This window comes from Haliotis rufescens, unplaced genomic scaffold (genome assembly GCF_023055435.1).
Source record: "Haliotis rufescens isolate VD_foot unplaced genomic scaffold, xgHalRufe1.0.p SCAF_2, whole genome shotgun sequence".
Lineage (NCBI taxonomy): Eukaryota > Metazoa > Mollusca > Gastropoda > Lepetellida > Haliotidae > Haliotis > Haliotis rufescens.
The window spans coordinates 52,564,571-52,587,526 of NW_025963890.1; the positions used below are offsets into that span (position 1 = coordinate 52,564,571).

Below are 22,956 nucleotides of genomic sequence, written 5' to 3' on the forward strand. Positions count from 1 at the left end.
CGCTGTACTTGAGATTTGCGTTTCGCATCGTGGCTTATCGATAAATGGGCCCACGTTTATCGTATATCGTATCGTGGGTCAAGTATCGCGATGCATCGGAATATCGTATCGTATCACAAGATACCAGACGATACACAGCTCTAAAACACATGTCAGTAATATTTCCGAGGGATATATAGGAGGTACATCAGGAATGACAGATATGAAAGACGTCTGTCATAAGTAAGTGCATGGAGACAGTTGAGACTGCTAAATCCTTGTAATTACTGGCAATGGGGTTGGAAACAATTCATAGTGTATTCCACATAATCATGCTGGTTGACTTCAATTGGCATTCTAGAAGTTGGTAAGGAAATAAGAAAACATACTTTATGGATAAAAACCACATGTCATTATCCATACTTGTATGTTTTCGGACATAGTCATTATTGTCTGAATTTGGTTAAAATATATTACTGGTTGGCATCTCTGATAAAGCAAGTGAGAACCATTGCAGAAACATGCGGACCTAAGATGTACACAGTGGTGAAACGACAAAAAGAGCCAATTTTCCACACAGGGAACATTGCAGTGATTGTGCTCAGCAACAAAACCAGGAAGCAGCCTGAACCCAGACAGGCACACGTCCATTAGTGACGTCCATACATGAATTCTGTCATTCTACATGACACAACCCATGGAACGGAAAACCATTACCTATCTAGATCTTTACCACGGTCATTCTGTTCAAGGTGATCCAATGTGGAGATGACGAGAGCGTGTTGGAGCATGGGGTCATTCAGTAATTCTGAAAGTTTTGCTTCCAAAGTTGGTTTGGTTTGTTTGTTGTTTAACACCGCACTCAGCAATATTTCAGCTATATGACTGCGTTCTGTAAATAATCCAGTCTGGACCAGACAATCCAGTGATTAATATGATGAGCATCGATCCACGCAATTGGGATCAATGACATGCATCAACCAAGTCAGCTAGCCTGACCACCCTATTGTGTACAGTACCGAGTCTGGTGAGTCATATGTGAAGAGTTCCTGTTTTAGTTTATATCAATCTACAAATAAAAAAGCCAATATGGGTCATTGCAATTTAATTACAAGTAGATTAACAACTGCAGTGATAGTAGATAAATACCTAAAAAATGATTTAAAAGCATGACTAGTGAAACAAGATAATATGTTTCAGATACAAAATACCAGTCACTCTCTGTTGCCCAGCATGGAGGTCGTCATGACCCCCATAGTTAGGGCAAACCTGCAGTTCCCCTGTACCCCTGTGTAATCATGTAGCTTTCTTGCTCCAAAGACAAAGACTGACGTGTAAATGAGGACTGACGTGTAAACAAGGACTGACATGTAAACAGGGACTGACGTGTTAACAAGGACTGACGTGTAAACAAGGACTGACGTGTAAACAAGGACTGACATGTAAACAGGGACTGACGTGTTAACAAGGACTGACGTGTAAACAAGGACTGACGTGTTAACAAGGACTGACGTGTAAACAAGGACTGACATGTAAACAGGGACTGATGTGTAAACAAGGACTGACATGTAAACAGGGACTGACGTGTTAACAAGGACTGACGTGTAAACAAGGACTGACGTGTAAACAGGAACTGACGTGTAAACAAGGACTGATGTGTAAACAAGGACTGACGTGTAAACAAGGACTGACGTGTAAACAAGGACTGATGTGTAAACAAGGACTGACATGTAAACAGGGACTGAGTGTTAACAAGGACTGAAGTGTAAACAAGGACTGACGTGTAAAGAAGGACTGATGTGTAAACAAGGACTGATGTGTAAACAAGGACTGACATGTAAACAAGGACTGATGTGTAAACAAGGACTGACGTGTAAACAAGGACTGACGTGTAAACAAGGACTGACGTGTTAACAAGGACTGACGTGTAAACAGGGACTGACGTGTTAACAACGACTGACGTGTAAACAAGGACTGACGTGTAAACAAGGACTGACGTGTAAACAGGGACTGATGTGTAAACAAGGACTAACATGTAAACAAGGACTGACGTGTAAACAAGGACTGACGTGGAAACAAGGACTGATGTGTAAACAAGGACTGACGTGTAAACAGGGACTGATGTGTAAACAAGGACTGACGTGTAAACAAGGACTGATGTGTAAACAAGGACTGACATGTAAACAGGGACTGACGTGTAAACAGGGACTGACGTGTTAACAAGGACTGACGTGTAAACAAGGACTGACTTGTTAACAAGGACTGATGTGTAAACAAGGACTGACGTGTAAACAAGGACTGATGTGTAAACAAGGACTAACATGTAAACAAGGACTGACGTGTAAACAAGGACTGACGTGGAAACAAGGACTGATGTGTAAACAAGGACTGACGTGTAAACAGGGACTGACGTGTTAACAAGGACTGATGTGTAAACAAGGACTGACGTGTAAACAAGGACTGATGTGTAAACAAGGACTGACATGTAAACAGGGACTGACATGTAAACAGGGACTGACGTGTTAACAAGGACTGACGTGTAAACAAGGACTGACTTGTTAACAAGGACTGATGTGTAAACAAGGACTGACGTGTAAACAAGGACTGATGTGTAAACAAGGACTGACGTGTAAACAGGGACTGACGTGTAAACAGGGACTGACGTGTAAACAGGGACTGACGTGTTAACAAGGACTCACATGTAAACAAGGACTGACGTGTAAACAAGGACTGACATGTAAACAAGGACTGACGTGGAAACAAGGACTGACGTGGAAACAAGGACTGACGTGGAAACAAGGACTGATGTGTAAACAGGGACTGACTTGTTAACAAGGACTGATGTGTAAACAAGGACTGATGTGTAAACAAGGACTGACGTGTAAACAGGGACTGACGTGTAAACAAGGACTGACGTGTTAACAAGGACTGAGGTGTTAACAAGGACTGACGTCTAAACAAAGACTGACGTGTAAACAAGGACTGACATGTAAACAAGGGCTGATGTGTAAACAAGGACTGACGTGTAAACAAGGACTGACGTGTAAACAGGGACTGATGTGTAAACAAGGACTGACATGTAAACAAGGACTGATGTGTAAACAAGGACTGACGTGTTAACAAGGACTGACGTGTAAACAGGGACTGACGTGTTAACAAGGACTGACATGTAAACAAGGACTGACGTGTTAACAAGGACTGACGTGTAAACAAGGACTGATGTGTAAACAAGGTCTGACATGTAAACAGGGACTGACGTGTTAACAAGGACTGACGTGTAAACAAGGACTGACGTGTAAACAGGAACTGACGTGTAAACAAGGACTGATGTGTAAACAAGGACTGACGTGTAAACAAGGACTGACGTGTAAACAAGGACTGATGTGTAAACAAGGACTGACGTGTAAACAGGGACTGAGTGTTAACAAGGACTGACATGTAAACAAGGACTAACATGTAAACAAGGACTGATGTGTAAACAAGGACTGATGTGGAAACAAGGACTGACATGGAAACAAGGACTGATGTGTAAACAGGGACTGACGTGTAAACAAGGACTGACGTGTAAACAGGGAATGAGTGTTAACAAGGACTGACGTGTAAACAAGGACTGATGTGTAAACAAGGACTGATGTGTAAACAAGGACTGCATGTAAACAAGGACTGACGTGGAAACAAGGACTGATGTGTAAACAGGGACTGACGTGTTAACAAGGACTGATGTGTAAACAGGACTGACGTGTAAACAAGGACTGATGTGTAAACAGGGACTGACGTGTTAACAAGGACTGACATGTAAACAAGGACTGACGTGTTAACAAGGACTGACGTGTAAACAAGGACTGATGTGTAAACAAGGTCTGACATGTAAACAGGGACTGACGTGTTAACAAGGACTGACGTGTAAACAAGGACTGACGTGTAAACAGGAACTGACGTGTAAACAAGGACTGATGTGTAAACAAGGACTGACGTGTAAACAAGGACTGACGTGTAAACAAGGACTGATGTGTAAACAAGGACTGACGTGTAAACAGGGACTGAGTGTTAACAAGGACTGACATGTAAACAAGGACTAACATGTAAACAAGGACTGATGTGTAAACAAGGACTGATGTGGAAACAAGGACTGACATGGAAACAAGGACTGATGTGTAAACAGGGACTGACGTGTAAACAAGGACTGACGTGTAAACAGGGAATGAGTGTTAACAAGGACTGACGTGTAAACAAGGACTGATGTGTAAACAAGGACTGATGTGTAAACAAGGACTGCATGTAAACAAGGACTGACGTGGAAACAAGGACTGATGTGTAAACAGGGACTGACGTGTTAACAAGGACTGATGTGTAAACAGGACTGACGTGTAAACAAGGACTGATGTGTAAACAAGGACTGACGTGTAAACAGGAACTGACGTGTAAACAAGGACTGATGTGTAAATAAGGACTGACGTGTAAACAAGGACTCACATGTAAACAAGGACTGACGTGTTAACAAGGACTGACATGTAAACAAGGACTGACGTGTAAACAAGGACTGACATGTAAACAAGGACTGACGTGTAAACAAGGACTGACGTGTTAACAATGACTGACATGTAAACAATGACTGATATGTAAACAAGGACTGACATGTAAACAAGGACTGATGTGTAAACAAAGACTGACATGTAAACAAGGACTGGCGTGTAAACAAGGACTGATGAGTAAACAAGGACTGGTGAGTAAACAAGGTGGGCAATAAACAAAAGCAATCACAGCATTTGTATTACCGACTTTATTGGAAAGAAAAAGCATAAAAACCATAAAAGGTCATGAACAGTTTAACTTGTATAAAATATCCTTTGTACAAATTCAGCTAATGCTGTATATACAATCACCATTCAGCTGCCAATATTCACAATCAATGCTGAATGAAAATTACAAGTGAAGTCAATTGTTTTCCATTTAGTTGAGTGTGCCAGTGCATAATTTCAATTTGCCATTCTACTTTCAAGTAAAAACATAAAGTTCCAAATATTTCTTAACAATGCCACATGATCATGATTATATCCGAGTTGATTGACACAAGAGATACAGAGGTGACACAAAAGCTGATAGATACTCAATACCAGACACAACTTAGTATTTGCTTGGACACTGTAAGACCAGCTGGAGGAATACATCCTATGTTTTGATTTGCATTAACCTCTATCATGCAGTATACATACATTATAAACCTCCAGTGACGTCATCCTATTGTTCTCCAGTTGGGTTAAATCTTACAAACAGAGACGTTATAATATCCCTGGTATTTTATATAATATACTGGGGATTTTATTAACACCATTTAGACTGTAACATATGAATGTTTCTTGCTAGAAATATATTTTTAATTTTAACACAATGTGATGAAATGTAAAATCAAATGACAAAAGCTTTCTTTATATTCCTGAGGATCGAATTTGCAACCTTCGTATCTGTAGTCCTATCAGTGTACCGCTAGTCTACAGAGGCGCTGATAAATTACAATGCTTTTAAAATTTCCTTTTTCAAGAACCGTACGCCACCAACAGATATTTTACGCCTGTTTCCTAGGGTTCATGGAAAGTGTGTTTGAAAAAAAAATGTTGATAAATGTGGTTTAAGGTTTCATTTTTCGGTTTATAAGTTAAATAAAACACTTCCCCTTGGGTTTTTATGGATGCGGGTTTCGAATATCATAAAAAAAACTCGGATGTGCTGTATCCTACTCATAAACAGTTAACATGATGAAGACAAACCATCTAATATTTCCCAAGACAAAAACAACAAATATAGTCCATCCATAATACATCATCATTACTGGGTGTATGCACTACTTTCCTATATCGCCCATGAATACATACGCTTGCAGTGCAGGAGTGACTCAGGTCTTTTTTAAATCAAGCAATGAGGCTGCCTCTGTGGTCAAGTGCAAAGAGCATCTGCCTCCGCAGTCAAGCATCTGCCCAGAAAGTACTTCTTGTTGCCTTGCCTGGCACTTGGCATTAATTTGGAATAAAATAAAAACAAGTTGGCACAGAGTATACTGTGTCTGAGTGGAGTATCCATGTTAAACTGAGACATGGTATCTCAGAGGGCTAGCACTGTAAAACTGATATTAGTTTGTGCTAGTACAATAAGCCACACACACACACATGCACGTTGCTATGTAAGTGCAATAATCTTGAATGCCAAGTTAAAACCCAATTCACCTCCCCTCACCTCAAGCAATGACGTGAGGCTTTTGTCATGAAAGTCAAATGAGCCTTAGTCCATGCAAGAATTTTGTTCCAATCCTACTGTTGCCTAGCACTGAAGTAATGTGGCTACCAGTCCCATGTTACAGGAGGTGTATTGATGTTTGTGTGATGTAGTGAGTGAGAGAGGATGGTTTTACGCCGCTTTTAGCAATATTCCAGCAATATCACGGCAGGGGACACCAGAAATAGGCTTCACACATTGTACCAATGTCGGGAATCGAAACTGGGTCTTCGGTGTCCATCTTCCTGAATTAGGGAGCTAACTGACTTTATAAGTCCAGTTTCCACCCTCGCCGAACTAGGCTGGAATTATGAAGTTCTATCTTTGCTGGATTAACAAGTCTATGCATAGTCTAATCAAAATCACATAACGAAATCGACATCGGGTTCGTAAACTGTCATGCAGATGTTGGTCGATTACAGGATTTGCAAAGCATGTGTGCTTGGCGTCAACAGATTTTAGTCAAATCTTTTCCTGTTTTAAATCAAGGTTCTCATGTGATTTGATCCACTTCATGATGTAAGACAAGTTTTATCACAATATAGATCTTGATTATCGATCAGATTTCTTGACTGGGCAAAGCCATTTAGTTTGAAGCAAATGCAAGTAATATGAGAGGTGGAATCTGATTGGTCAGTAAGAGAGACATAGAACTAGAAGGGACATAACTTGTAATAGCCACTTTTGGCAGTACGATTGAGCCCAGAAATTCCAACCTAGTTCAGTAAGGGTGGAAACTTGACTGTCATAGTCCGTTAATTTCCTTGCCAAACACTGTAACCACTAGGCTACCCCCCCGCCCACTTGTGTGATGTAATCTGAGTGCTCATTGGTCAGACCACTCTAATGTTACCCTTATGTAGCAACAAGGCTGTGTCTTGAGTTGTTGGATGAAAATAGTCACTTACATAGGTGACAGCAGAGTACACACACCAGTGTATTATCATATCCATCATATTATATAGCAAACCACAAAATGTTCTTCCTTGAACCATGCTGGGAGCAGAGCTCCAGATAACTTTTTGAGCAATTGAGTTTTTACTCGAAGGTTTCTATTTTAATTGGGTTAGATCTATGACATTTTTCATAAGGTGAACATTTTGAGATTTATAAAAAATGAAGTGTTTTATATGTATATAACAGTTCTAAATATAGACTTGAGTCGGAAAGTAAATTAGCTGGTAATTGTGTTTTAGAAATTAGCTCCGTTGTACGCATGCTGAAGAAACTTCATTGGGTATTTACGTGTGCTGTTTTTATACATTTGCGGTTTTGAATATTTTCACACAAATACGCAGCTTACCTGTTGGAATGACTATATTACACCATAGGTACAACTAACTAAACATGCTAAATACACCCCACCAAGACCCAGCTGAGGTGATGAGAGAAGCAGCCTCCAGGATGAAGATAACTGCATGTACAAGAGAGGATTCAGTGAAAGCCTGGCCACACATATCCATGCCTGACGATTCTAATCATGTAGTAACCATGGTCAGAGACCTTCCACAAAGGCCTCTGTTAATCTCAAACCGTTAGAGAGACTAATTTATGTCATCTACGAATACAACTACAAGAATCCTACAAGAAATCTCCAAGTGGTCAATGATGAGCAGAGCGTTGAGTCTACAAGGCTCCCTGCATACTCCAAGGGTGTAAACAAGATGCCTGAAGTTCCGGGTTACAGTGGCACAATGTTACGATGAGATCAGTAAACTTACATAAACATAAGACAGAGTTTTGATTTGCATCCTGTAGCACTTACGATGCTTTTGATATATTGTTCATATGTCCAGCAATATTCTTTCAAAATATTAAACATTTTAATAAACAACCATTTTCCTCAAAACACTACGGCTCAAGACAACTTCAATGAAGATCATGAGTCCGCCGTATGTCTCCACTCAATTGGGGAGATGCAAAACAACATGTGCTAATCTTGTCAAGTCTACTGATGACCAGGATTATTCTAGATAGTAAAAGACACTTCTTTTCCATTCGTTTCTTCATATTAACACGTCTCTCATAGCTCCCTGTAGTACTGGCCAGACTATCTAGACAAATGTCTCTCCTTGCTCCCTGTAGTACTGACCAGACTAACAAGACACATGTCTCTCCTCTCTCTCCATAGTTCTGGCCTGACTAACTTGACACATGTCTCTCTTCACTCCCTGTAGTACTGGCCAGACTAACTTGACACATGTCTCTCCTCACTTCCTGTAGTACTGGCCTGACTAACTAGACACATGTCTCTCCTCATTTCCTGTAGTACTGGCCAGACTAACTTGACACATGTCTCTCCTCACTTCCTGTAGTACTGGCCAGACTAACTAGACACACGTCTCTCCTCGCTTCCTGTAGTACTGGCCAGACTAACTTGACACATGTCTCTCCTTGCTCCCTGTAGTACTGGCCAGACTATCTAGACACACGTCTCTCCTCACTTCCTGTAGTACTGGCCTGACTAACTTGACACATGTCTCTCCTCACTTCCTGTAGTACTGGCCAGACTATCTAGACACATGTCTCTCCTCACTTCCTGTAGTACTGGCCTGACTAACTAGACACACGTCTCTCCTCACTTCCTGTAGTACTGGCCAGACTAACAAGACACATGTCTCTCCTCACTTCCTGTAGTACTGGCCAGACTATCTAGACACATGTCTCTCCTTGCTCCCTGTAGTACTGGTCAGACTAACTAGACACATGTCTCTCTTCACTTCCTGTAGTACTGGTCAGACTAACCAGACACATGTCTCTCCTCATTTCCTGTAGTACTGGCCAGACTAACTAGACATATGTCTCTCCTCACTTCCTGTAGTACTGGCCAGACTTACTTGACACATGTCGCTCTTCGCTCCCTGTAGTACTGGCCAGACTAACTAGACACATGTCTCTCCTCGCTCCCTGTAGTACTGGCCAGAATAACTAGACACATGTCTCTCCTTGCTCCCTGTAGTACTGGTCAGACTAATTTGACACGTCTCTCCTTGCTCCCTGTAGTACTGGCCAGACTAACTTGACACATGTCTCTCCTCACTCCCTGTAGTACTGGCCAGACTAACTTGACACATGTCCTCCTCGCTCCCTGTAGTACTGGCCAGACTAACTTGACACATGTCTCTCCTCACTTCCTGTAGTACTGGCCAGACTATCTAGACACATGTCTCTCCTTGCTCCCTGTAGTACTGGTCAGACTAACTAGACACATGTCTCTCTTCACTTCCTGTAGTACTGGTCAGACTAACCAGACACATGTCTCTCCTCATTTCCTGTAGTACTGGCCAGACTAACTAGACATATGTCTCTCCTCACTTCCGTAGTACTTGTCAGAGTAACTAGACGCATGTCTCTCCCCAGTAGTAAAAGCCACTTCTTTTCAATTCTTTTCTTCACACTTACATGACACGTCTCTCCTAGCTCTCTCTTGTACTGACCAGACTAACAACACATGTCTCTCCTCACTCCCTGTAGTACTGGCCAGACTAACTAGACACATGTCTCTCCTCGCTCCCTGTAGTACTGGCCAGACTAACTTGACACATGTCTCTCCTCACTTCCTGTAGTACTGGCCAGACGAACTAGACATATGTCTCTCCTCACTTCCTGTAGTACTGGCCAGACTAACTAGACACATGTCTCTCCTCACTTCCTGTAGTACTGGCCAGACTAACTAGACACATGTCTCTCCTCACTTCCTGTAGTACTGGCCAGACTAACCAGACACATGTCTCTTCTCACTTCCTGTAGTACTGGCCAGACTAACTAGACACATGTCGCTCCTCACTTCCTGTAGTACTGGCCAGACTAACTAGACACATGTCGCTCCTCATTTCCTGTAGTACTGGCCAGACTAACTAGACACATGTCGCTCCTCATTTCCTGTAGTACTGGCCAGACTAACTAGACATATGTCTCTCCTCACTTCCTGTAGTACTGGCCAGACTAACTAGACACATGTCTCTCCTCACTTCCTGTAGTACTGGTCAGACTAACTAGATACATGTCTCTCCTCGCTCCCTGTAGTACTGGCCAGACTAACTTGACACATGTCTCTCCTCGCTCCCTGTAGTACTGGCCAGACTAACTAGATACATGTCGCTCCTCACTTCCTGTAGTACTGGTCAGACTAACTTGACACATGTCGCTCCTCACTTCCTGTAGTACTGGCTGACTAATTTGACGCATGTCTCTCCTCACTTCCTGTAGTACTGGCCAGACTAACTAGACAGACTAACTAGACACATGTCTCTCCTCGCTCCCTGTAGTATTGGCCAGACTAACTAGACACATGTCCCACCTTGCTCCCTGTAGTACTGGCCAGACTTACTAGACTCATGTCTCTCCTCACTTCCTGTAGTACTGGCCAGACTAACTAGACACATGTCTCTCCTCACTCCCTGTAGTACTGGCTGACTAACTAGACAAATGTCTCTCCTCGCTCCCTGTAGTACTGGCCAGACAATCTAGACATATGTCTCTATTTGCTCCCTGTAGTACTGGTCAGACTAACTTGACACATGTCGCTCCTCACTTCCTGTAGTACTGGCTGACTAATAAGACACATGTCTCTCCTCACTTCCTGTAGTACTGGCCAGACTAACTAGACACATGTCCCACCTTGCTCCCTGTAGTACTGGCCAGACTAACTAGACACATGTCTCTCCTCACTTCCTTTAGTACTGGCCAGACTAACTAGACACATGTCTCTCCCCAGTCCTTGTGAAGGCCCCTCGTTGTCTTTGCCGGACGAGGTCATCGGGGGAAGGAGTTGAGAAGTCAAACAGTTTTACCTCTCTCTTATGTACTGGAGTATGATGTCTGACATCTTTGGCCTGGACAGCATATGTAAATCTTGGATACTTCAAACAGTGGTTATCAGAATCACTAGCTTTTCTTTTCCTTGTTTGCAGTAAACACAAAGCTTTGCCGAGCACGGATGGTGTGGACAGTAAGGTGGCATCAGTCTGGACCTTGACCAGCAGAGTCATCTCATCTTGGACTGGGCTGAAGCAGGTACTGCTGGTCTCATCCGGACTTGGAGTTCTATCTGCAGACAACTGCCGAGATCCGGAGATGGTCACTTTGGATTTGAGTAAATCTGACAGGCAAAGCGTTCCTTCAGACTTGGCCAAATTTGCCAGAGAAACACCCACCAGCTGACTCCCAGTCTTCATGGAAGCACCTCCAGGAGGCAGAGTGCCGTGTCCAAGTGTGCTTTGTACTGCCTTGTGACTGCTGGCCAACTGAGCCAGAGACAGGCCTGGTGTGAGATTGCTCAGACCATGTGATCCTGTAGAGCTCCCAGAGACTAGCGCCTGTAAAGATAACCCTCTCCCCGATCCCTGAACTGTAGAGGAATTGTGTTGTTGAGCTAGAGCAGACAGAGAAAGTCCTCCTGCACTTTTGGTTGGAGAATGTTGTTTAGCAAGTTCAGCCAAGGACGATGAAGGAGAGTTGAATCCCTTGGAATGTGTCTGTTGGTGTCTGGAAGCCAGTTCAGCCAGAGACAGTGAATCTGAACCTAAACTGGAGCTCTGAGACTTGGGACTTCCTGTGACGGCCTTGAAATGTGTGCTGGCCTGACTGATGTTGATTCCAGCTGACACTGAAGACCCTAGGGCTACGCCCTCAGCTGATGCACAGTCCCCTGAGGATGGGCTTGGCCTTGGAGCTTGGATGCTGAATTGGGTCTGTTTCTGCTGCTGATGCATTAACGCTAGCTGAGATAATGACACACCAGAGTCTGATCCAGCACTTGAACTCAATGAGGACTTTGGACTTCTACCTTTAAGCTTTTGTTGAGAGGCAAGATCTTTAGGAAGTGATGTTTTATTGGGTTTGCAATCAAATTGTTCTGTGTCTGCTCCTTCAGAGCAATGACCTGATGTCAAATGAGCTTCATCAACTTTCATACTACCTAATGCCTGGGTTAGACCTGAAAGCTTTGGAATGTTAGAATTGAGGCACACATTATTCTTAAGCCAATCCTGACTGGCCTTTATTCCCAACTGACCTTGATGACCTTTTGTAAGGTCAGCCAGTGACATGCCTACCTTACTTGAAACAGGTTTGGGTAATTCTGAAATAGCAACAATGTGAGCCTTTGAAGAAATGCCTGACAATGGATTTGATTGTTTTTGACAGTGTCTCTGATTTGTCTCTTCAGAGGTCTCCCCGCTCCCCGGATCTGGAACCTCCCCGCTCCGTACGTCTGAAGCCTCCCCCCTCCCCGAGTCTGGAACCCTAACGTCAGACCCTGTGTCACTAGCTTCATCGCTATCACTATCTCCTTACCTTACAAGCGCCAGACATCGTCACACAGAAACAGGCAGATGGATGACACCAAACACACACGGAACAGCAGATGGAAAGAAGAAAACAACAGGCCACTGGTTAGACAATATTGTCACCCAAATATGAATATTTATAGCAAAAGTTGTAAATTTTACAAAAACATTATACATTAATAATATTTATCCTAGCTCACACTGTGCATTTCTTCTTTCAAACCTATGTGGAAATGTGCTTCCAGCTTTTAATAAAAATTCACCCAAAACACATCCCAGCATCACCATGGTTACAACCCGAACAAATCCTGTGCATAACAACCTACACGACACAATCACGTGATTGCCTCTGCCACATCGTTCTCCTTTGCAGAGCATATAGCCAAGAGGAGCTGTGACGCGGGGATGGTTGGGAGTGCACATAGCATGTGAGATTGGATAAGTATATAAATGTACAATTCACTGTGAAATTTACAAAATTTTAAACTTATCCTATCTCACATTATGCATCCCATGGTTGGATGGTGGGAAGAAGGTGCTAAACAGATCGGGCAGATCACGCATGACGTGTTTTCATGTAGAATGAATGACTATGTGGCTGTAAAAAATAACTGATACAACGTACGACTTATAATCGATCTGGAAGAGGTTTTCTGGCAAAGATAGGACACTGCTCTATCTCTCACGGACAATAGAGTGCATGCTAAGGAGAGGAACGATCGACAATATCCACAAGAGGATCTTCAAATCAATAACAGGCACATGAAGAAATCAGCCGTGAGCGGGTTAAGGATTCAGGACACCGTCAAAATGGCCACATCAATTAATCCACCCTCCAGTCTGGGAACACAAATAATTAAACACAATAAACACAGGATGCAAAGTTCCAGGATTTATTTGGTATATACATGATTTGTAGTATGAAAAACCCGGAGCGGGTACGCATGTCTACCATCTGCGCTGTTGTGCAGTCATCGGCTGCTGAGCCAGGACCAAGGGCCCGAATTAGTGAAAACACTGGACGTCAGTAACAGAGATGTCACAGAGGTAGTGCGAGGCAAAGCTTCCAGAAGCAGCCTTCTTATAATAGCGGAGAGAGAACTGTTGCTATGTAGGGCCATGGTAGAAGCGACTGCCCGAAACTCGTGAGGATTGATATGACAGGTGGGATATAGGCCTGTGGGATGGTCAAGCGAAGCCAAAATAAAATCATAGTACGGGAAACTTCCGTTGGGGCCGCCGTGGTAAGTGAAATGAAGAGTCTCGGGAGCGACAAAGTGGTTGTGCAGCCTCAAGGTAGACCCGAAGCGCTCGAACCGGACACAAAGAAATGTCTGAACGGTCGGATGAACTCAGGATTTACGTCAGCAACAGGATGGTAGACAAACGATCTGGTTGGCCTGGAAGCAGATTTTTTTGCGATAAAAGTCCATCATAGTCACAGAGAAGCCTTCCCATTCTCTAAGCTCTTGAACTGGACCCTGTTAACATCCAGAGCATCCAACACACTAACTCATGCCGCAGTTGCAAGGGCCAGGAGGAAGGTCTTGAAGGTGATCAACTCCAAAGGATTGTCAGCAAGCATTCATATTCTCCCAAGAAGGCGTCCAGAAACGAAATGACTAGTCCACCAACTTGTAGGACAAACTTAGGGACTGAAGCTTAGCAACAGAGATATCTCTGATCCAGTTGTAGTTGCAATGACTGAGTTGATCGCAGCAAGAAAAGCAGCCAAAGTTGACCCTTTAAGTTTCCTGGTAAATGATGGGAGGTAATCAGCGATCTGTTGCGGAGAATAGGTGGGGGAAGTGGCGATGTCATGACGCGACAGTAGGCATCAAACATTTTCCATTTGTTGACATAGAGGATCTTAGCAGAGGAATGGTGAGCTTCCATGATGGTCTTTGCTACTCTCTTGGAATACCTCTTGTCGATGAGTGACCTCTGGAGACGCACCAAACACAAAGATGGAGGGTTTTAGACGATGGCTTGAGCAGCTCAGAGTGAGGCTGAAGGGGAAGGTCATCACGTAGGTAGAATCTTCTTTCTGCGAGTTGGACCAATGAGGTGCACCAACTCCAAGTTGGTCAAAAGGACGCCGATGTCAGAAGGCCTGTTAGCAAGGATGTAAGAGCAGCTGTCGGAGACGCTACATCTTCAGCAACCAGTCCGTAGAATGAACTTCTTGCTGAGGCGTGTTTTCAAAAGGGCCTGATGAGGGTCGTCCCTGACTAGCCTATCTTGACAAGCCACCCGATTTGATGGAGAAGCCTTTGCATACACTCAAAATGATGCATGAGGACGTCTGGGTCTGCATTAGCCTGAAAGCAGTCGTCTATATAGGACTCGAACATGATCCCTCAGATGTGCAGGAACTGCGTGATGGGCTCAGTAGTATGGGTCAAGAGCCAAGGGGCCGAGGAAATTCCAAACGGGAGCACCTTCCATTGGTAGTGGAGGCCTTGGAAATAAACTGAAGGAAATGGCGGAGCTCCCGGTTGATGGGAACGTGCAGGTATGTATCTTGAAGGTTAAGGCTAACCATGAAATCGCTGGGACGAATGATCATACAGAGAAGCATCATACAGAGATGTGGTGGATTTGCTAGATACAATGCAAGATCTTAATGTTGAAGAAGTTGAGGCAGAGCTTCAGACAGGCTTTCATTGAGTGAACTCCAGGAGTCTCAGGTATGGGACATAGACACTCTGTAGTGTGTTTTGCAAGATACATACCGATCATCTCCTTGAGCACTTTAAGCTGGCTGGCCAGATACAGGCGACGAGATGGCATGGACGTCACAGGTGGAGTTGCCGTGACCGTAAAAGCAACTTTTCCTGGAACGGCAACTCTTGAGGACTGACTGTTCTGGGACTATCTGACACCCACCCCATTATAGGCTACCGAGAGCACAGGCAAGGCAGAATCCAAAGGTGGTTGGACAGCAACAGAGGGGACACCTGTCTAAAAAGGCCGTCTTGAATGATTTCTTAGGCCTTTTGGCAGACGAAGGTTTAGGCTTGTCCAAATCTTGTGACTGAGAGCGCCAATCAATCTCCCTCCTCTTACAGTTGTGTATATAGACAATAAAGGACTCTTCTGTTCACATTCAGAGCAGCATTTGTCCAAACTACAAAATTTGTTAGGGTCAGATTTGGAAAAGTTATGGCAACATGATGGGGAAATGATGCGGCAGAGGCAATCACGTGATCATATCGTGTAGGTCGCTATTCACAGGTTAAAGTGTGTGATCCATTTGTTACGGTGCTTGGGTGAATTGTTTTTAGAAGCTGGAAACTTTGTTCCACATGGGATCGAAAGAAGGAAGAAATGCATAGTGTGAGATAGGATAAGTTTAAAATTAACATTTTATCAACAGAAATCAATGAACAGTTTCAATCCTGTTGATGGTTATTCACTTGCTTAACACAGTATCAAAATTTTTCAAAAATTTGAGTTGTAACACTGAGTATTTAAGTCCAGGAAACATCAACAATGTGCCTCCAAATTACCTTGAGATTTGTTCCGTCGATTTTGTCGTGGTGCTCTCTGAGGCTTGGGTGCTTCTGAAAAGACCCAGGAAAATGAATGCAATATGCATAAAATGTAAATTCAAAATTAGTGGCTTGGTATCGGCGCTTGTGTGGAATTCCTATATTATTCCTAACATATAAAATAAGGAATATCAAAAATGGGCGTCACACATTCAGGGTTTTACTTTGACCAACAAAACTGGAGGTCCAGGGGTCTCACACATAATTACTTTCAAGGGTCCATACAGAAAATATTACGATCCTGTAAAGTATTTAACTTGTGTAGCATACTGTTCTTTACTGTAGATTTGATAATTACTTTAAATACAGGACCTATATATTTCTTGTCAAGAAATCAGGTGATGGATGCTTGGTTGTTACCAACCACATCAATATTCATACTTAGTAACAATTATGTGAACATAGCCACCTTGCTGTGTCAGGTAAACCCCCACCTCGCTGTGACAGGTAAACCCCAACCTTGCTGTGTCAGGCAAACCCCCACCTCCCTGTGACAGGTAAACCCCAACCTTGCTGTGTCAGGTAAACCCCCACCTTGCTGTGACAGGTAAACCCCACCTTGCTGTGACAGGTAAACCCCCACCTTGCTGTGTCAGGTAAACCCCCACCTCGCTGTGTCAGGCAAACCCCCACCTCCCTGTGACAGGTAAACCCCAACCTTGCTGTGTCAGGTAAACCCCCACCTTGCTGTGACAGGTAAACCCCACCTTGCTGTGACAGGTAAACCCCCACCTTGCTGTGACAGGTAAACCCCACCTTTCTGTGTCAGGTGAATGAGCCCCACCTCGCTGTGACAGGCAAACCCCCACCTCCCTGTGACAGGTAAACCCCAACCTTGCTGTGTCAGGTAAACCCCCACCTTGCTGTGACAGGTAAACCCCCACCTTGCTGTGACAGGTAAACCCCCACCTTGCTGTGACAGGTAAACCCCCACCTTGCTGTGACAGGTAAACCCCCACCTTTCTGTGACAGGTAAACCCCACCTTTCTGTGTCAGGTGAATGAGCCCCACCTTTCTGTGACAGGTAACACCCCCCTTTCTGTGACAGGTAAACCCCTACCTTTCTGTGACAGGTAACCCCCCACCTTTCTGTGACAGGTAACCCCCCACCTTTCTGTGACAGGTCAACCCCTACGTTTCTGTGACAGGTAACACCCCCCTTTCTGTGACAGGTAAACCCCTACCTTTCTGTGACAGGTAACCCCCCACCTTTCTGTGACAGGTAAACCCCTACGTTTCTGTGACAGGTAAACCCCTACCTTTCTGTGACAGGTAAACCCCCACCTCACTGTGACAGGTAAACCCCCACCTTGCTGTGACAGGTAAACCCCCACCTTGCTGTGACAGGTAAACCCCCACCTTGCTGTGACAGGTAAACCCCCACCTTGCTATGACAGGTAACCCCACCTTTCTTTGACAGCAGCTCATCCAGCGAAGCCTGCAGGTTGAACTTGTGTTTGATGATGATCTCCGTGTACACTGAGTCAGGGCGAGACTCCCCCAGTATGTTATGGACCTCCTCCAAACAGCTGTTTAGTTTAGCTGTTCCAAAATAAAATATCTATGAAGATCTATGTCCACTCCTTGAACTGCGGAGTAAATCCATGATTACTTCCATTAAATGGGAGAACAGTGTTTGAAAGGCTGCATGTTACACAGGAAATCCCAGAAAACACCCTACATTTCATCCCTAGGACGTTCTTGAATAGACATTCTTCATGTACTGCATTGTCTGGTAGTAGTGTAAGGGTATTTAATACATAGCAATCATGGGAATACGTTCCTTGTGAGTCTTCTACCTACCATGTACATTACTGAATGTCGTTTGCTTCAAGTGAAACATTATTTTGCATCCAAACTAATTTACTTTCAAATTCTGTTTTATTTGTGTGTTTTTTTAACACTGCACCAAGCAATATTCCAGCTATCATATGGCGGTCTGTAAATAATCAAGTCTTGAGGAGACTCTTTTCAGTGATTGATATCACACAATTGGGATATGATGACATGATCAACCAAGTCACCAAGCCTGACCACCCGGTCCTGTTAGTCGCCTTATGCAGTGTTCGAAATACCTGCCTGCCCGACCGTCCGAGACGGGTTGATTTCACATTGGGCTGCCAGATTTTCAAATCCCCCTGCTCGACGGTCGGGTTATATTTCATATGTAAAAATATTCTAAACATTTCTTGATGATAAGCATTACAGTGATCGCTCGCTATTGCGCTCTTCGATAAAGCGCTACCTCGGTTACTACGCGCGGTAACACATGGCTCCCCAAATTTATGTACACTTTTATTACTGATAGTTTTACACAGACATAATTGTATTGTTGTTCGTTGTTCATTTGCACATAACTCTTCTCATTGCATAATCAACCGTTTATCGCTGAATGGAGTTCTAATAATCTGTTTGAAAACATCCGCGGCAAGTCCCGGAAATACGATTGTTCAACTAGTTAACTTTTCACACTATACATCCTTTGATCTTAGAAGCGCATGCATGCAATAAAACAGAACCACAAGCGAAGTTTATATTCTTAATTAGTGGGCAATCCAATTTAAGGCTAAACTGTCACACACATGTAGCTGCTGTCACAACACGGCGGTCATTCATTTCGTAATCGCGCTTTCGTAACATCGCCTGGTTTTTTTCCGTAGTTATAACAAGCGATTTCATTGGATTAAAATTTGTTTCTAATGACGTTTTCTTGCCGAAATCTGCTACAAGTTTCGTGATTGGTCAATTTTGAGCATGTGACCTCAGGCAGCCAATCAAATTATAGCTGTGATACCAAGCTCGTGTTTGATAAATTTCAGAAGTTAGCGAAAGATTTTTTGTTAAATCGTGTTATTCTGAACGTTTTAAGGAGGAAATCACGATATATATTAAAAATATGGAACTTCGCAAATGTATCGTGCTAGGTTACGAGCTGTGACAAAGATTTTTCATGCATATATTTTTGCTTTAAACGTTGTGTCCGAGCCGAGAATTCAAGGCGACGAAAGCCGAGATGTCATTTGACTTACATTACACGCGATCGCACGAAACGATGGAAATAATAACTTAGATGTAAGTTTGATTACTTTTAGATATATTTTTGTTGATTTTATTTATCACTTTGTATAATATATTTAAAGATTTGCTTAAAATAGTCTTTATTTTGCTCTTTGACATGTTCGATGCGGACCCGTTGTCGAAATGTGTGTCCGAGAATTTTATTTTCAATAACATCGCGGGAAATAGTGAATAATTTTTTGATTTATTGATAAAAAATGATAAATTAGAATGGAATACGTATTTCAGACATTGTGAAATGTGACAGATTTAATAAATGGATGATATTACAGGTAGATCTAGGTCCATAAAAATATTTACTATTTTGACGTGACGTGAGATAAACACATATTGATGATTTGAGATTTGCCGAGCGCGCTCCCCCGCCTCGGCCTCGGTTAAACGGCTCATCGTCTATAACGCCCACCAATTATTTGGACCCCATTGGTAGCGTTGTAGCGAGGGACCACTGTATTTACATGATGTATTCTAGGATATTAAATACAAATCTGACCTAAAAAGTGTTTGCTATTTCTTTTCTTGTATTACTTCATGTTCCATGAATTCGATTTAAAGTTTTAATTAAATTATCCTGAGAAACATGATTATAGTGGGCTGGCAGGTTTTGGTCAGGGCTGGCAAGTATTTCTGCTAGCCAGTCAGTCATGTGGAAAATACCCTGCCTTATGCCAAGCATAATTTGCTGAAAATCAATTCTAAGCTGGCTATTCATGGGTAAATTCCATTCTGCCTGGTGAGTTTAAACTTTACCTCGATCAACATCATTCAGTTTCTTGTCTGTCTGTCCTGATGACGCCCCCTGGTGGCCAGTGTCGTCGTCACTCTCCACCCCCTCCACCTCATCATCTCCGCCCATGTACGTGGCAAACGTGGTCTGGCCGCGGTTGAATGTGAACTGAGCAGCTGAAACAGGACTACTCTGGTCAGTCTTAACAAGCGATGGGACAATACACCCATGCATCGGTGGATTGTGATATTTTACTTCCTGATTCAAGTATCCATCACAGTCACACACTAGGTAAAAAGTATTGATTCATACCTTAAATGTTTGCTTCCATGGCTGTTACACCAAACACTAAATAGTAGTGAAAATAATCCAGCTATATGATGGCGGTCTGTAAACAATCGAGTCTGGATCAGAAAATTCAGTGATTGATATCATGAGCATGGATCCATGCAATTGAGATACGATGACACACATCCACTAAGTCAGTGAGCCTGATCACCCGATCCTGTTCTTCATGGGGTACAAGTATGGGATGCTGAAAACCTTTTCTACCCCGCATCTTCACGGATCTCTACCCAGTCCTCTAAGTAGCTACCATTTTGGTGGACAAATGTGACTTAAATCTATGATTGGCAACCTAGATTTATCTACTGCTCGCCACTTGGCTCCCTAAAAGTACGGTAACTGGCAAAAATATCTGTTTAAGATATCTGGAGGCTCCTAAAAACTCAGGTTTGGCTCCTAAAGTGTTCATGTTAAGAGCCACTTGGTTCCCTAACAAAAAAACGAACTTAGAGGGCTGCTACCACAGGACAAAAGGCACCCTACCTGTCCCTGGGGAGATACAGAAGTTGTCCTCCACAGACTGGCCATAGTACTCGTCATCATCATCGTACTCTGCAAAACACAACATAGTCCTGCATGTACAACTTCAACATTACTGAGTGCATCATTACCCATGCTAACCCAAACAGCATTCCTACAAAGAAGACATAACATTTCTCCACAACTTGCCTCCATTTAGTTCCTAACTCACACACAGATCAGATTCTATGTAACCAGTGTCTGATATGAAAGTGGTCCTGGGGACCTTCAGCATGTTCAGGTCTTCCATGGCGTTTGAATCAAGACACCCCTAAATCCTTCGGGATAACACAAGACATTTTAGCTTTCATACTTAAATTGGAATACTGCTGGTAATGATTACATGTACAAAGAGTACAGTTGTAGACATGGTAGAAGGCTTCAAGACGGCTTCATGTGTCACATGAACTTAAGCACGATTGGTAACATCCAGAGGAACCCATTCATCCAGACAGTACCATTCCCAGTGAAATCAAGCAGACTAACAAATCCTGGATGAATGAATCTAACCATACATATAAATGTTCCTAACAGAACACGGCCAGACTGAGGCGCTTTCAGGGAAATGGGGTCCTCACAAACAAGGTTTCATAACAATTAAGTTTTTAACGTTAAGGTAATGAATTTCATCAAATTATATAAGCTGACATCTTTTGCTTGTAGTTTTGCAGATAAGCATGCTAAGGACGACGGGAACAGTACCTAGCATTATGATGATTCCCACCACTGACTTCAAGTATATGTATGTACAAGTTATACCAGTATATCAGGAAATGACATAATAATTGAATTTCTAAAACATAACTCATAATTAACCAGATGATAAAATATCATGGCCTTAATCACACAGTCCACCTGAAAAGACAGTTTCAGATGTGGTGAGAGGGTTTAATAGATCAATTACACAATGCTCCATGAGTGATAAAATATATTTGTATTAACATGATTTATGTGCATTTGTAAGCGGTCTGACAGTATTATCCGCATTAGAAATTGGCACTAGTACTGTAGTCCTTGCCAAACTGCCTAATAGTTAAGGTATCACAAGGACTAGTAGAAAATAGACATTTTAGGTTTTTTTCTATATGTTAACATCATAGAGTAAGGACTAGTGGACTGACACTGTTAGTTTCTACCACTGACTTTGAGTGTAGGAGGCCTACTCCAGCAGGTCACAAAGGTCTACGAAGCCCAATTTTATCATGTTTGTGAGGACTTATTATGAACTGTCAATTCACATATAGTGGGATATTAGTTTATAAATTTGGAAAGTGTATAATCTTGCCCTGAATCATTACCTATGTTTATCACACTAAACAATTATCGGAGGTTTTGAGTCATTATAGCACAAAAGTGCAGTTTATCAGAAACAGCACTCTCTACAATATGATACGACACTTCTGTACAAACAGCCATTGTTCCATGTTGCACTGATCCCACTGTCGTAGCTGCTGCACATTCTAAACCGACTGAGATTTATGTTGCTTTATTCATTCCTTTACCATGTTTACAACCGTCCAGGATTGAGATCCCTTCATATGATGTCTTTAAAATCAATAAGGATAGGTATTTTTAATGTAATACTGTATGTCACACAGGGAAGAGCGTCCATAAAGTGTTCTACATTGTTCATATCGCAATAACATTTTTTTATTGTTGATCAGTACGATTAAGCCTGCGTGCTATTTAAAGGCTGAATTTCAATTGATCTTTCACCACATTCCACGTCTATAACGCTGCTGAGTTAGATCCATGTGTTGTATCGTGACGAATTTGACACGGCAAACGTAGTTTTCTCCCTACAGATTTCTCTTTAGATGATGAAATATGAAGAAAACATCATCTGATGACACTGGCGCGGAAAGTTCCTTTCTATCGGATCCAGCATGTTTGGAATCGTCAGATCGAATTACAGGGGCACGCCATCCTTCTCTATTGATACTTACCATCATCTAGGTTCATGCCACGCACAGCCCTGTGGCGGGACATCGTGCATGAATATGTGATGGAAAAATATTTATTATTGCAAGCCTTCTCTTCGCATACGAAACATTTTCTCACCGGAAGATGGTTGTAGCCATACAAAGCTATTACCTTTCATGTGATTTTCATATCTTTTTCTTGCAATATCGTTTGGAAAGATTAATTACTATGTTAGTCGTATAATATAGCAATATTTCAGTAAACCCGTCAGAAT

At 42.7% G+C, this 22,956-nt stretch overlaps 1 protein-coding gene across 2 annotated transcripts in view; it reads right to left on the reverse strand.

Annotated features, from left to right (window-relative positions):
• The window catches only part of LOC124120496 (HBS1-like protein), a 38,420-nt gene extending 15,588 nt beyond the window's left edge, over positions 1-22,832 (reverse strand). Inside the window, exons 1-6 of one of the 2 annotated variants that reach the window (XM_046483332.2) lie at positions 22,706-22,832; positions 20,724-20,792; positions 19,919-20,071; positions 17,498-17,632; positions 16,049-16,102; positions 9,757-12,538 (exon numbers count right to left, since the gene is read on the reverse strand). In XM_046483332.2, the coding sequence (XP_046339288.2) occupies positions 10,938-12,538; positions 16,049-16,102; positions 17,498-17,632; positions 19,919-20,071; positions 20,724-20,792; positions 22,706-22,748 (2,055 nt within the window). In that variant the 5' untranslated portion in view covers positions 22,749-22,832 and the 3' untranslated portion in view covers positions 9,757-10,937. Of the gene's footprint in view, positions 1-9,756; positions 12,539-16,048; positions 16,103-17,497; positions 17,633-19,918; positions 20,072-20,723; positions 20,793-22,705 lie in introns of those variants that run through there. The other variant, XM_048400140.1, reaches the window with a different exon arrangement.
• Between the last annotated feature and the right edge of the window lie 124 nt (positions 22,833-22,956).